This window comes from Trachypithecus francoisi, unplaced genomic scaffold, assembly GCF_009764315.1.
Source record: "Trachypithecus francoisi isolate TF-2019V2 unplaced genomic scaffold, Tfra_2.0 Lachesis_group15, whole genome shotgun sequence".
Taxonomy (NCBI): Eukaryota; Metazoa; Chordata; class Mammalia; order Primates; family Cercopithecidae; genus Trachypithecus; species Trachypithecus francoisi.
In genome coordinates, this window is record NW_022681460.1 from 87,976,462 (window position 1) to 87,993,569 (window position 17,108).

General features: G+C 38.3%; 1 protein-coding gene across 4 annotated transcripts in view; it reads right to left on the minus strand.

Moving 5' to 3' along the window:
• LAMA2 (laminin subunit alpha 2) overlaps nt 1–17,108 on the minus strand; it is a 622,674-nt gene that overhangs the window by 454,391 nt on the left and 151,175 nt on the right. For all 4 annotated transcript variants that reach the window (XM_033235504.1, XM_033235503.1, XM_033235507.1 and 1 more), the window contains exons 2-3: nt 12,003–12,173; nt 2,525–2,637 (exon numbers count right to left, since the gene is read on the minus strand). In XM_033235504.1, coding sequence (XP_033091395.1) covers nt 2,525–2,637; nt 12,003–12,173 — 284 coding nt within the window. The remainder of the gene's footprint in view (nt 1–2,524; nt 2,638–12,002; nt 12,174–17,108) is intronic.

Sequence of the window (17,108 nt, forward strand, 5' to 3'; positions counted from 1 at the left end):
GTCTTCAGATTCCCCTTAGAAAAGACTAGTGTACTTTGGGTCTGGATCCAGACTATTCGTGTTGTCCCAGCCCTGCCCATAATAAGCTTTAGAAAGAAGGCCAAGTCACTGAACTTTTCTAAAGCACAGTGTTCTTCAACTATGCAATAGGAATATTAATATTAGCTGGCTTATTCAGGATTATTGTGTGGAGTTACATAATAAGAATGTCCACATTTTCTCTGTTGCCAGTGCAGTACAATATACCATCCGTAGCTGAATAAGTATTATAAACATGTCTCACAGCTTGTTATTCCAAAGCCTGAGGCCAAATGAGAAGTCTGAAGCTCTTTCTTGTCTGAGAAGCTCCATCACGAAACTTGATTACAAAAACTGTTTAACTTTTCACATCATTAAATAACTGACTAAATTAAAATCTTGAGTCAAGTAGAAATAAGGGTTTATTACATTTTATAGATTACTTGAATTCCCCTTCTTTTACACACACAGTAGGTTGATTTTCAGGAAATAGAAAGCTGGAATAAATAAGGATATGGATGGACACCATCCTGGAATATGGGAGAATTTGAACACGTATCCTCTGTACCAATTCCACTTGGTGAATTTCAGACTTTGGAGTCCAGTAGACCTGGGTTATATACAGATTTCTGGCACTTTGTTATGATGAATGAAGCATAAAATATGTCTTGCCATATTCACTCATCTTACCTCCATTAAACTAAATGGGGTTTAAATGGGAAGAAGAGAAAACAGAAAGACAAATCCACCTAATTTTTGAGCCACTGCGTGGGAATGGATGAGTGAATATGCAAAGCAAATTTAGGAAAATATCAATGACATCACTGAAAAATAGGCTTTCAGGTAAACTCTTTGACTTGCTGAATTGATAAAAATAGGCAAGTTAGATAGAAATGATTTAGCAAAAACTTGTGGTTGCACCATCCAATTGTAAATTAGGAGGCGAAAAATGCTGCCATGTTTGATAACAGGTAAATAATATTGCTGTTGAGCTCAAAGAGTAGTATAAGTGATTTGTGCAAATTATATTAAAAATTGACTCCATTGTTCTATGTGCAATCTAAAAGAATAAATGGAAAGTAAACCAGAACAATAAAGCATCACTATTTATTGATTGCCTGTCCCAGGAGATGACCTGAGTCAATGCACAGCAGACTCACTCTTGATTGGGAGACTAGACTTTCAATGATCACATGAAGGGGGAGAACTCCTGTGACCAATAAAGGACCAAGTTGTCTTTATCAGGAGCGGTATGCAGTCCATTTTAAGGCTAAGATCCCCAGGGGATTCATGCACAGGATTAATTTTCCTAAAGCATGATTGATCAGTGTGGTCGCTTGCCTTGCCATTCTCTGATAGTGTTCTGAGACTTCCTGAGAAATATTATTAACTCAGGACTGACATTCAGCTGCTGTATACTAGTGAGGGTAGAAATAAGTCCATGCCAGTTGGTGATTTAAGCTGCAACACTGAGCCCCTGCTGCCACCAGTTCCTCATATCCCGAAGAGTCCCATATGGTTGGAAGGCAGGTCTACCATGTAACCCGCCAGCTTGTTTGCTCCAGCCAGCTTTTTGTGGCTCTTGAATAAATGCAGCCCTCACCAAAATGAACCTAGACACTGGAGAAGAGAGACTGTACTCATGCTGGTGGCAAATGGCCTTCATTAGGAAAATGTCTTGTGCTGATCTAGCCCACTGGCTGTGGCTTCCCTACACACTGACAACTTATAAAACCCATGACCTTTACAGTGTATGGTGTCTGTCATTAACTATCCTGACCATCACCCCTGCACATTATTTAGGCATACAAATAGGATGGAATGTGGCATTTGTCCACTCTCCACCCTAATTGCAAGCCTAAATAATTTGAGGTGCTGGTGATTCCTGATTAATAACTTCAGCCTGACCTGAATATTGTGAAGAGAAGGAAGAAAGAAATTAAGCATAGAAGGCACCCAGGCCTATGCAAGACAAACGTGAACAACTTCCGGCATCAATTTTGTATAACTACAAGGCTTGTTACCTCATTTAGTCACCCAAGTTTAATTTGAAATCAACTGTCACAGCTTTCTCAACTCTCAGTAATGAGAGGCAATTTGCTCAAGAGCCTTGTTATCCAAGAACCTTCAAGTGCACACACCATCAGCATAGTGGGAGCATTGTATTATTTTAAAAGTTAAAAATGATACTATTATATTTTTGTTATGTAAAATTTTATTGATCCATATTTTCCTCATTAAGTCCAGCTAGCTAAAACAGAGTCAGCTCCTAATTCATTTCTAAGCTCTTCACATGCTTCCATTTGAGTTGTGCTTTAGAATTAAATGCCAAATACCTTTAAATAACAATATGCCATATGAATAGGACCCTTTGTTCATCTTATCAAGAAAACAATGGAGAGTGATAGGAAAGAGTATACTTTCACTCACAAACTACTAACTGAACAAACAGCAAATGTAAAATGCAGTTTCAAAAGTGGAAATGACAAGAAAAGAGGAACTATACCTGCTGTAAATCCAGTGTAATTGTCACGTAATGGTATTCGATTCCATTCTTAATACTGGGACTCTGCCACCAAGTGTTCTTTCCATCAATAGCATTTGTAATCGGGTGTCTCTCTATTGAGTTAGCAGCATCATGTGAAAGGAGGAAGAAAAGATCATATAACTCATTTATAGCTTTTTCTTTAAAGTAAAAAAAAAAAAAAAAAACTGTTAAAACAATCACCATGTGAATATCAAACATTAAAATAATACAAAAAGAGAGTAATTCAGATTTTCAACAGAATTTCTTCAATGGCAGCTGTCTCATAGCAACCATACAAGGTAGCAGAAAATGTTTAAATGCTTAGGCTGCAGGGGAATGAGCTGGTTAGCACTCTGGCCTTCAACCAAAATGCACAACTTTCAAGGTAACTACAGAAATTAAGTGTAAAGATACAATATTAAAATCTAATTGACCTGTCAATCATTCAAAAAAGCAACAACTAACTCTTGAGACAGCTCTAGTATGCCATCAACTTTGTGAACAGAAACATAAAATCCTGACTTGTGGTTGAAAGATACTTGAACACTTGCCCTTCTGACATATTCATTATTATCAAGACTTGAGGAGTCCAATATGTATCTGGTTTTAATATAAAACACTGTTAAATTCATTTTATGAGATATTGAGGCTCAGAAACCCATACCCGAAAATATAGCTTCCTGGTATGCTGATTATTTTAAATGAAAGGCCCTTGGAGACCAGCAAATGCCGAAATAAGTTTTACTCTGGTACTCCCTTATCTACTTACAGTCTGATCTCACCGAAAAGAAAAGTTTCCTCTGGCCCTTTTGCTAAATTTTCATTAATTTAACTCATTTCACATGAAGAGGGACTGAAGTTTGTCAACACACCTGAACAAACTTTTGTTACAAACCACTGTCTGCTCTGTGGGCCCAACAGACTTTGTCCCAGGCCGTTGTATGTTCTTGAATTCCCCTAAAAATCATTTACTATTTGCCAAATTGCCATATTTTCCCCATCTCCCCTCCCCTGTGAAGAAGGGTATGTCTACATCTATGCCCCCATGGGGTTATTGGGTAATCATCCTCCTGTGATTACTCCATGCTATGCATTTGAAAACACACTTCGTATGCCTTTCACCTACTAAGCTAACTTTTTTCAGTTGATTTTTCAGCAAACCTTCAGAGGGCAAAAGGGAAGTTCTCCCTTGGCCCTTACAGAAGCTTTATGCAGCGAGTCTTTAACTTGCCAATTTTCTACCGCTATTTAATAATATGAACGATAACCCAAACCTCCCATCTGGCATTTGTCTGTTGCCATCATCAGTAACTCTAGTGGAGGAATCTTCACAATAATGGCAAGGAAGGAGACAATGGCACATGAAACTCCATCCTACCAAAAAACCACAGATCTTCCCTTACTTTCACTCCAGACATATGAGAACAGGACCAATTGTGAAAATCAAAAGGGATATTAGAAAAAGAAAATAGGAGGGGTGGCAACCCCACAGACCTGTGATCTTTGCTGCAGCTCCCTTCTTAAAACCCTCAAAGCTCAGTTTCTCATCTCCTCCCGTTTTAGCTCCCATGTCTCACAACAGCAGCCACTACTCCTGGGTTGCCAAGCACTCATTGCATTTTGGTTCCCAGTCATTGGTTCTTGTCTAAAATCTTTGCTTCTCATTTTCCAAGTAATATAAGGTTTTTTTCTTTCTCCCTCTCTAAACAGGCCTTGCTCACGTGTGGGTGAAGATAGCAGGGGTGGAGGTTGTTGGTGATCCTGTTTCTATTCCCAAGGCTACAGTAAGGGCACTTAAGTTCCACACATCTCACTGGAAAGTCAGCACATTTGCCCATAGAAATGTAAACAAAGTGGAGGTGAGCTTCCCTGTACTCCTGTGTTTATTATAGATTAAGGATGCTTTGGGGTGTCAGTCTTGAGAATTTCATAAAACTAATTATCTGGGAAGATGTTTCAAATGAGTGGCTTATGAATGACCTTTTAGATTAGAACACAATCCTGTTTAAATTGGAAGGAATACCTGACATAATGAACAAATCACATCGCTATGAGGAACAAACATGGACTCTCAATTTTCCTACCTAATATTGCAATCTGGCCATGTATTCTAATAATAATGGTGATGAAAGAGAGGGGGGCCATGAGGTGCCAGCACACGGGTAGCTAGATATTCCTCCTGGCTCCACCACTTAGTACATAATTGACCACAGAAAAATCACTTCAACACTATGTGTCATCTCTGATCTAGGAATAACAAAATTCTACTCACAGCAGTGGTTTCCAGACTCATAATTTTCAGAAAAAAAAAAATGTGAAGTTAAAAATAAATGTGTGACAGATTTGTGAAACTGATATAGGAGTTCTAGCTTTTAGTTTTTCCAAGTAATAATAACCTCCAATATACTTCTATCATTTAATGAAACATCATTATTATTTCATGAAACAAAGGGCATTTAAAAACCATCAATAGTTTTTAAAAACCATAAGATCAAAATGGAGGACAATTATTTAAATTGCATCCTTTTTATTTTTATGAAAAATGTGGAAAGTTGTTCTCATTTTCTTACTTTGCCATGGACCAGTGAAAACATCTTGGATGTGAACCCTTTATTCACAGTTACTGATGAACAGTATAACTATGAACATTCTAACCATTATTATGTATATACATTTAAAAAATGATATATCTGTTCAAAATGTACACTGTTCTAAATCTTAATTAGAGACAAGTTGCACTTGGTAAAACATTTGAAAAAACAACAAAAATAAAGCAAAACTGAGTCCTCAATGCAATAGGAATCTGATAGAAAGTAAAATCATCTTGAAAAGAAAAATTTTATTAAAAGCTGAATATCGGCCAGGTGCAGTGCCTCACGCCTGTAATCCCAGCATTTTGGGAGGCTGAGGTGGGCAGATCACCTGAGGTCAGGAGTTCAAGACCAGCCTGGTCAACACAATGAAATCCCATCTGTAAGAAAAAAAAAATTAGCATGGCCGTGGTGGCAGGCGCCTGTATTCCCAGCTACTTGGGAGGCTGAAACAGGAAAATCACTTGAACCCGGGAGGTAGAGATTGTAGTGAGCTGAGATCACGCCATTGCACTCCAGCCTGGGTGACAGAGACTCCACTTAAAAATAAAAAAGCTGAATATTCACTAAATTTGGCATTTTCAGATTTGTGAAGATTTGTATTATATATTAGTTTATAATTGATATATAATAAACTGCCATAATATTTACTGAAAACATACAGGCTATGTTTTGAGCCATTTATGGTATGATAGTCCTATTCCAGATATGGATATTCATATTGCAAATCTTAATATGACTGTACAGGACAGGGCAAAAATATTCCATTGTTATTGGTAAATTTTTAAATTCAACTTAACAGCTGGCTGGACTTTACTTTCCACCAAATCATCATGTTAGCAGTCCACAGAGATGAGGCTTCCTGTCTTATTAATGAAAAGCAAAATTTCTGAATATATTTAAATGTTAGCGTTAGCTAAATTGTTCTTTTGAAGCTAGGGAAGATGTCAGGTCTCTATGATGACAGCAAATACCAGAAGCATAACTAAATACCAAACAAATGACCCTGATGACATAAAGGGGTGCTGAAATTAGCATGTTGGGAATCCAAACCATAAATGAAATATTGTTGGCACTGCCTTTGAAGAAAAATAAATATCACAGAAAATATTTCCCAAACATCCGCCTAAATCTTTTTTACAGATTGTGGGTTTAATACGTGATAGAAAAACACACATGTACAACCCCATTTCTAAATCAAATTCATGGCTCTTAGGTAATTGTGAGAGAAGTTGTCTAATTGGAAATTTTGATATCTGCCACCTCAGGTCAAATTGATAAGAGAATTAGTCACGAAAAGGAGGACTGGGAGATGAATCAACAATTAACCATAATCCCTATTATGAAAGTTTAATCATAATTAATTTGCAAATACTGATGAATTGTTGGCATAGTTCCCTTATTTAAAAGGAGATAGAAATGTATAACATCTTCAACAAGGATAAATACGCAAGTCAATCCAAGGGCTAACTGCATCTGAAAACTGGATAGGGAATCATTGATGAGGTAAACCTTTCAAACTGCTAGTTTTTAATTGGGAAGCAAAGTCTATTAACAGTCAGAAAGTTCAAGGTTCGTTTTCTTTGCAGGGTAATTAACTGCGGACCTTCCATATTTATTCTCAGAGTTCACTGAATTTGTGGAATCTTATCACCTGTTGATCCAACTTTTACTAACATATATTCATGCAGTTGATTGCTAGATTTTTATTCCTGTGAGGTTTTATTCTTTCTAAATTTCTAGTACTAAAGCATAATCTGGAAATGTGGAATGAATCTGGTCATTTAAAAATAATCATGCAGGCTGGGCATGGTGGCTCACGCCTGTGATCCCAGCACTTTGGGAGGCCAAGGCAGGCAGATCACGTGAGGTCGGGAGTTCAAGACCAGCCTGGCCAACACGGTGAAACTCCATCTCTACTAAAATTACAAAAAAATTAGCCAGATGCGGTAGCACACACCTGTAGTCCCAGCTACTCAGGAGGCTGAGACTTGAGAATCACTTGAACCTAGGAGGCGGAGGTTGCAGTGAACTGAGATCACACCACTGCACTCCAGCCTGGGCAACAGAGTGAAACTCCATCTCAGAAAAATAATAATAATTATTATTATTATTAACACTAATAATGTAAAGTAAATCCAGACTGTGATGGGTTTAAAAAACACTACAGATAAATAAAAATGGGGAAATACAAATCATAACTTATATACATCTTGCTTTACTGAAATCATTTATTCATTTTTGGTTTCAGTGTGAAAACATGGATAGTATTGGCTGAATAGATATATCTTCCACGAGATAAAAGATACTCTGAATGTAGAACTTTCAAGAGGGTGAGAGACAGAATAGCTCTTGGACTCAATTTGACAAATGCATCTCATCCATTTTTCCAACCAAGAATAAAAATAATTGAGTGGAGAACCCAATTATTTTCTACCCCAATATTTGTATCATTCCTCCATCCCATTTTTATGATTGGATACATTTTCTTATTTCTTGCCTTTCTGGTGTAAATATTATATACACATATGTATATATTATTATATATACATAATATTTATACTTATATATGTACATATATTATTTATATAAATTTATTTAATATAATTATATAAGTATATTATATAACATATCATATATTTCATGTCAAATTAAACATTTAATAAATACATAAGTATATTTATATACCTCCATACATATACACACACTTATGGTTTTACATATTTTCTCTCTCTAATCCTCCCTGTCTGCACAGCCCATCCTAGACACACATCTACACACTCGCACCTCCTCCCCACAACTCCGTTCATGCCCCTGGGCTTTCTCACATTCTCCATGAAATTTTCAAGGCCACCAGTCCCTGAACCAATGGTGGTTTCCCTCCATCAGACTTTACGTCTTGCCTAATGAATCTGAAACTAATAATCCATCAATTCATTTACTTTCTGGCCTTTTCTTCAATTTTCTTGCCATCTTCTCCTTTCATTCTGTTTTCCCTGTATTGCTCCAAGAGTGTCAGTCCACACGTTTGATTCTTTATTTTACTCCATATGGAATTGCCACTTTATTCCGATTACAGCTCAGTGATCCCCTCCTATTCCCCTGAGAGGCTCATAATCTAAATGTTTCCTTCTTTCCTCAGCAGGTAACCCCAGATTTACATCTTAACAAAGAAATCAAGATCATCAAATAAGAAATTTCTCCCAATACTTTCTGCTGTGTGCTGCTATTCATTCTTCCTTCTTTCTGATTTGGTGAGGTAAAAGTATGTATCTTATAACATAAGGTTTTTGACTATTCTTAAGGACCCATATGTTTTTACTTCTAGAGAGACATCATCCCTACCACTACTTGGCCTTCAACTTCCCTGCCCTTCCTCCTAAGCATCTAAACCAGCTCAAATGTCTGTTATCTTTGAAAACCTTTGCAACTCCACAACCTCCTCTGTCCGTCATTCTCTTTCACATCAAGGATACCTGAGAGATATTTCTATATTCCCCTCTTCTTCATCATTCATTTATTACCTCTTAAGTGTGCCTCTTGCCACCATAAATCTGCTCAGTACTTTAGAAAGGTGATCAATGGATGGCCATGCTGTCAAAAGCAAGGGAAACCTATTTCATGCTTTTCTTAATTATCTTGGAAGCATTTAAAACTGTTACTTTTTCTTCCTGAAAATTCTTTCCTTCATCACATACCTAATGCCTCATTTTCCCGACTTTTTTCCTTGAAATCTGTTTCCCTTTATTGCCTTCCTTGACTCCATTTACCTGAACTCCCTTGGCTTTTACATATAAGCAAAGGGCTCTGACATAGGTCTTTTCCTCTGACATTCTATACAAGAGCTAGCAAACACATGGGTATACAACGATACTCCCCACTCCTACACACATGCCATAACAACTTACATCCCAGAAATTCACCAGAGTCGGCCGGGCACAGTGGCTCATGCCTGTAATCCCAGCACTTTGGGAGGCTGAGGCAGGTGGATCAACTGAGGTCCAGAATTCAGGACCAGCCTAACCAACCTGGAGAAACCTCATCTCTACTAAAAATACAAAATTAGCTGGGCATGGTGGCGCATGCCTGTAATCCCAGCTTCTGAGGAGGCTGAGGCAGGAGAATCTCTTGAACCCAGGAGCCGGAGGTTGTGGTAAGCCGAGGTCGTGCCATTGCACTCCAGCCTGGGCAACAAGAGCAAAACTCCGTCTCAAAACAAAACAAAACCAAAAAAAAAAAAAAAAAAAAAAAAAAAAGAAGGAAATGAACCAGAATCATTAATAGGAAAGGTTTCTAATGGTCGCCTTCTTTGGTGTCTTAACATGTTTTCTAATATTCTGCAATATATATGCCCACTAATTTTAATCATACGTCTCAATTGCTCAAATATAGTAATGTTTTCTGCATTCCTAAATTGTATAATGAGGGAACTATGCATGCCTCTCTTTAACCAGCTCCAAGAAAAAAGGCACAATGCCTTTCACTTTTCTTTTTGGGATAAAAAATGTAAATTGTGAGAAAAAGCTCTCATACATTTTGTAATTAAAAAAAAGAGCAATGAAACTACTTTGTGTGATACTCTAATGGTAGATATATATCATTATAAGTTTGTCCAAACCCATAAAATGTAGAACACCAAGAGTAAACCCTAATGCAGTCTATGAACTTGGTGATGCTGTTGTCAATGTGGGTTCATGGACTGTAACAAATGTAGCACTCTGGAGGGGGATATTGGTAATGGAGAAGTCCACACATGTGTTGGGGCGGGGGATATATGGGGAGTTTCTGTACTTTTAATTTTGTTGTGAATCTCAAACTGCTCTAAAAATAAGGTATATTAAAAAAGATAGAGAAGAGGCCGGTGCGGTGGCTCACGCCTGTAATCCCAGCACTTTGGGAGGCCAAGGCGGGCGGATCACGAGGTCAGGAGATCAAGACCATCCTGGCTAACACGGTGAAACCCTGTCTCTACTAAAAATACACACACACACAAAAATTAGCTGGGCGTGGTGGCGGGTGCCTGTAGTCATAGCTGCTGGGGAGGCTGAGGCAGGAGAATGGCGTGAACTCGGGAGGCGGAGCTTGCAGTGAGCCGAGATCGCGCTACTGCACTCCAGCCTGTGTGACAGAGCAAGACTCCGTCTAAAAAAAAAAAAAAAAGAAGAAGAAGAAGAAAAAGAAATACTGAGCAAATTTTAAAATAATATAACAGTGAAGCTTTACTCACATCATAGTTCACCTCACTTGGCACTAAGTATTCACTTTATTAACCTCCTTTCTTTCGCTTTCTACATATATATATATATATCTACCTTTTTATATATTATATATAAAATAATATTAACAAAAAATATATCTATTGGGATGCTGAGGTGGGTGGATCACTTGAGGTCAGGAGTTTGAGACCAGCCTGGCCAATATGGCAAAACCCCATCTCTACTTAAAATACAAAAAAAATAGCCAGGCATGGTGTCACCTGCCTGTAATCCCAGCTACTCAGGAGGCTGAGGCAGGAGAATCGCTTGAACCCAGGAGGTGGCGGTTGCAGTGAGCTGAGATGGCACCACTGCACTCCAGCCTGGGTGACAGAGTGAGACTCTGCCTCCAAAACAAAATAATAACAAAATAATATATCTGTTTATTAAAAATAATATAAATAAAAATAATATAAATAAGATACATATTTACCTTTAAGTAAATTACATATAAGTATATATCCACCTTCTATATTATTTTATGCATATTATATATATATATATACAGAGAGAGAGGTGAGGGAGGAGAAGAGAAGAAGGCATGTCAGAAAGATAGATACAGATAGAGATAGAGATATATAGATATAAAGATTTCTTAATCAGGAATCTTTAGATGACCTGAGCATCTACATGGAGCATTCATGTTCCTCTATCACCAAATTTACTTTTCTTTTGCCTCTATTTCCCCTCTAGGTCCTCTGAATCAGGGGTTATGTGTAATTTAACATTATGTTCCAATACAATGCATTGCTAATAGGAGGCATTCAAAGGCCTGTTGAATAAATACATCAATAAGTCTGAGGTATCATTGTGGTTCCTAGAGGCCGGAAAGAGGGCTTCGCATGGTGCCTCTCCCTAAATCACCTCTCCTGTGGTGTTAAATGCCTTCATAATCCGGCTCGAGCCTTCTGCTCTAGTCTCATCTCTACTCTCTGCCCTTTGGCACTTTCAGTTCTAGTCATTCCTAGCTACTTGTAGCTCCCTGAGTAACTAGGATTTTCTGTCTAATTCTGATTTATCTTCCTGGCATGACTTCTCCTCTTCCCCTCCCTCCCCTCTTTACCTGTTTATCTCATACCCTTGTTTATCTCATGTCCTTGGTTATCAGCTTGGATATCACTCCTTCTAGCAAGCCTTTACTTACACCAAGACTGACTTTGTGGCCATCCTCTCTATTCTGCAGAACCCTGTGCTCATTCTTTCCTTTGTACTTACCACACTATCTATCAGTAGCTCAAAGACCATACCCTACCTTACTCCTCCTGGATCTCAGGTATAATACCTGGCACATAAATTACCAATGAATGACGATAGCCTGAGTTAATAACCACATCCTCAGAAACCACTCTGGTATCTGGAGTTAGTAAACCCAATGACTGGCCCGGGCCTTCAGCTGGCGAATCATCTCCAATCACCGTACTTAGTACATAGAAGGAAGTCTAATAATGTTTGCTGAATGACAGAGAGGGGCCAGGAAGAAGCTCTTAGTGGAAAAAAGAATTCTAGGAATTCTTAGGATTACAAACCCTTGAATTTAATGCAACTTGACCTCAACATCTCACAATTATAGATCCTACCCACTGCCACACAAATATACACTAAAATACATACGGTTTGGATTGCTGCTGTTTTGATTGCAGATTCGACACTGGGGGTTCCTCACAGGCTGCCCAGGGACATGTTCCACCAATTTGCAGTACATTTCAGGTCCCTTTTCTCCACATGTTGCATTGGTTGTGATAAGAGCATTAGAAGCAAGATTCAGGACAGCAGGGAATAAACCTGAAAAAGATGGACAAATGAAGGTGTGTAGACCAGAAACAAAGTTATGATTTTGATGCATTTTAAAAGCAATTGAGATAAAATATTTTTCAGAGCATTAAAGTAACTCGACATGAGATAATTAATGATAAATACCTGACAATTCAGTATACTACATAAATACTATGTGTTATCAAAAGAATATTACCTTTCTTTCTGGGTCTTAAGTATGGATTTTAAGGCTCTTTTTAATTTTTCATCTCTATTATTTAGCTAGAAAGAAGGTCCTGTCTCTAGGACACATTCTAAGAAACAAATCTTCTGTTGAAGTTATTGGTAAAAGATCTCACTAAATCTTCCATCTTCCATTTCGTATATTTTATATCTAGTATTAAGACATAATTGCACGTTAATGTTTCCTCACAACTATGCAAATATATTTTTATGGTCATTTCATGCTCCAGTTATCCTTTGGTGTAAATAATTATTAAAACTTCTTTATCCCCAGACTAGAGAAGATAGAGAATGTCTATTTTGGAAAATCATTTTTTACTGCTTTCCATGCTATCCAGCAATATTATAAAGCAGTATATTGCCAGAAACAAGCCATTATAGTAGTCCATGATCATACACCAGTAATTATGTCTTAGATATAATAGAAGTTTTTGACTTTCATAGATACAATCTCAGAGGTCCATCTAAGTGTAGGGCTGGGGAGATTTTTTTTTATTCCCTCTGAGAACCAAATTCAGTCTCTTTTCTTCCTGTAACTTAATGTCAGTTGTGCTTCATACATGTCTAGCATTTGCATATTATAGACCCTTTTTCAATAACAGTATAGCAAAGTCACTCATCAAAAGCCACTCTTTAACTGAAAAATCTGTTCTTGGAGAAGGTACATTTGAGTTTACAGATAATTTGACTCTGTGGAGAAAATATGCTGACCATCTAGGTTGTTTCAGCTCTATATATGTGCCAAGTAAGTCTATATCAATTCAGCTTCTGCTAGAAAGTCATTCCTCGCTGGGCATGGTGACTCACACCTGTAATCCCAGCACTTTGGGAGGCTGAGGTGGGTGGATCACTTGAGGTGAGGAGTTCAAGACCAGCCTGGCCAACATGGTGAAACCCTGTCTCTACTAAAAGTACAAAAATTAGCAGGGAGTGTTGGTGGGCGCCTGTAATCCCAGCTACTCAGAAAGCTGAGGCAGGAGAATTGCTTGAGTCCCGGAGATGGAGGTTGCAGTAAGCTGAGATCACATCACTGCACTCCAGACTGGGAGACAGAGGAAGACTCTGTCAAGAAAGACAGAAAGAGAGAGAGAGAGAGAAGGAAGGGAGGAAGGAAGGGAAGGAAGGGAAGGAAGGAAGGAAGGAAGGAGGGAAGGAAGGAAGGAGGAAGGAAGGAAGGAAGGAAGAAAGAAAGAAAGAAAGAAAGAAAGAAAGAAAGAAAGAAGAAAGAAAGAAAGAAAGAACTTTCCTGACTAAATCTCATGACTTGATATTTTACTGAGATCCCTAGATCTTGAATTTGTGTTTTCTGCCTTATCCTCAAAGCTTGGCACATAGTAGCGACAGAGTAGGCACTCAATGTATTTGTAAAATAAATGAATAATTAGATTATAAATATTGGACTCATAAATGTTTGTCTGTATCATCTGCATATAATAATAATAATTATAATCATAATAGCCAGCATCGTTGAATGTTTGCAATGTGCCAGGCACTAATGTCAGACACTGTTCCTACATTATTTTTCTGCATGAACTGATTTGCTACACGAAACATCCACATGAGCTTCATACCACTATTATCTCTATTTTATTAAGAAGGCACAGAGGTGTTAAGTAACTTGCGCATGATTACAGCTAGCAAGTAGCAGAGCTATGATTTGAACCAAAGCAATCTGGCTCCAGAGTCTATCCTCTTAATCACTCCACTGAACGGCATCTACAATGTTGTATGAAACCAACATAGATCTAGCGCTACCTTGTGGACCTGGTTGGCCTTGGAATTGAAAGAAACAAAAAATTTAAAAAGAAAGTAAATTAGGAAAATTTTTATAATATTTGATTATTAGACTTGTATGTATTGACTATTATGATTTCTTTAAAGATAATAGTACAGTAAAAATGGCAATTATAAATAGTTTAAATCTTTATTGTAATCACTGTAAAAATTTCCATAGGAAAATGAATTCAAAAGATCAAGTGACAGCTCAGTTCTTGTCTCAGTCATGCTTAAGCTCTCCCAAAGAGCTGCACCCAAACAATCTGTTCTTTCTTTTCTCCTCCCCATACATACATCTTTAAAATCCCTTGATTCTGCTCCTCCAAAATAGTGCCCCCCAGCTCTCATTTGGCCTCCTGCCTTGTGTTTTTCTCCAGGTGAAAGTTGAGGTTCCCAATTTTTCCTGATTTGCCAAGGGTACCTACTTTTTCACTTAATCTCTATCTCATTTATTGTTCCTGATAAATTTATTCCCCCCCTCATCTCTGTGCTCTCTGGCCCCAACACGATGAAACAGTCTGTCAATGTGATGTAAGGAAAGCTAATGTAATATGTGGTTACAGAAATATTAAACATTCATAAAGTATTATTTATTTCATTAGAAAATGTAATGTTTTATAAAAAGTAGAGTACCATATAAAAGTTTTTACCTTTTTTCTTTTTATCTTTTCCATGATATAAGGCTTAGTGAAAACTGTCTAACAATTTTGTGAAGTTTATCAGGTTAACAATTTTGTGAAGTTTATCAGACCATCTAATTTAAAAATAATTAGATGGTCTCCACGCCGTTATCTATCTTAGACATTTTATTTTCTAGGTAAATAAATGATATATGATTAAATAAATAAAGTTTGTCTGTATATCTGTCTCTTTTGTCATTCATCACCATTTTTTTTTTTTTTTTTTGAGGCGGAGTCTCGCTCTGTCGCCCGGACTGGAGTGCAGTGGCCGGATCTCAGCTCACTGCAAGCTCCGTCTCCCAGGTTTACGCCATTCTCCTGCCTCAGCCTCCTGAGTAGCTGGGACTACAGGCGCCCGCCACCTCGCCCGGCTAGTTTTTGTATTTTTAGTAGAGACGGGGTTTCACCGTGTTAGCCAGGATGGTCTCGATCTCCTGACCTCGTGATCCGCCCGTCTCGGCCTCCCAAAGTGCTGGGATTACAGGCTTGAGCCACTGCGCCCTGCCCATTCATCACCATTTTGCATTTAACTGTACAACTATTCTTTCATCAAATATGTTTCGAGCACATATCATGCCAGACAGTAAAGGATCTGAGAATAAAACTATTACTAAGATGGGCTTATCATGGGAAGTAATCTTGAGCTGAATTTTCAAGGAGAAATAGAAGTTTATCTGTTAGGGAAAATGAAGAAAGTAAAACCAAACATATCAGGCAGAGGAAATGGCATATGAGTATGGTCTCTATGCTGAAAGCTTATGTGAATGATGAGTGAGTCAGAGTACTTGAATCTGTAATTGTTCAACATACAAGATTATGTAATTTTCTGGATATAGATGCAGATATATATACAGATACAGATACGTTACACACTGAATATACATAATGGTTGATACGGTTTGGCTGTGTCCCTACCCAAATCTCATCTTGAATTGTAGCTTCCATAATCCCCATGTGTTGTGGGAGGGACACGATGGGAGATACTTGAATCATGGGGGCAGGGTTTTCTCATGCTGTTCTCATGCTAGTAAATAAGTCTCATGATATCTGGCAATTTTATAAAGGGCCGTGCCCCTGCACATGCTCTCTTGCCTGCCACCATGTAAGAAGACCTGCCTTTGCTACTTCTTTGCCTTCCACCATGATTGTGAGGCCTCCCCAGCCATGTGGAAATGTGAGTCTATTAAATCTATTTTTCTAGGCCGGGCGCGGTGGCTCAAGCCTGTAATCCCAGCACGTTGGGAGGCCGAGACGGGCGGATCACGAGGTCAGGAGATCGAGACCATCCTGGCTAACACGGTGAAACCCCGTCTCTACTAAAAAAAACTACAAAAAACTAGCCGGGCGAGGTGGCGGCGCCTGTAGTCCCAGCTACTCGGGAGGCTGAGGCAGGAGAATGGCGGAAACCCGGGAGGCGGAGCTTGCAGTGAGCTGAGATCCGGCCACAGCACTCCAGCCTGGGTGACAGAGCGAGACTCCGTCTCAAAAAAAAAAAATCTATTTTTCTCTATAAATTCTCCAGTCTCGGGTATGTCTTTATTAGCAGCATGAGAATGAACTAATACAATGGTGCACTTACATATTAACATAAACCACTGTTTATTTGTCACTGTTAGTAATTTGTTTTAGTGGATTTTTCTCCAGTTCTTTAAAATTTAATTTACAGTATAGAAAAATAGGTAGTAAGAACGAAGAGACATGCTGGGAATCTGTAAAATTATACTTCTCTTGCTGGCTTATATGATGAGTTTAAGTAGTCTAGCTCCATCTGCCCCCTTCAAAGACAGCCAGTGTACTTACACAAAAGTCATCACAGGCAGGTGCTAACATTTCTAAAACTTCACCAAGGCATTGTCAGTTTTTCTCTTGAATTTTTGCCTCCTCCCTCAGCACTGACTAGTTTTGACCCTGACCATGGCCTCAGTCCTGTTTTGTAGGTATGGGTAAGACTCCCCGTGCCCTGCTTTGGTGAGCCTTGAAAGAGCTGATTGGAGCAGGCAAGACCTGTACTTTCCCAGGCCTGAGCAATCATGGGAGGAAGAGAACAGACCAGGGAAAAAGTATTTTCTTCATGTTGTATGTTTAGAAAATATAGAATTGGATTATACACCAATTATCCCACATAATTAAATAATTAAAGAGAGCAAAATCATACAGCTACAAAGGGATTACAGAGTAGAAGAAACATTGATTCTGAAGCTATTCTATATTCTTCATATTATTTGATTCCCATATAACCCATTGTATAAATTTTATTAATTCCACT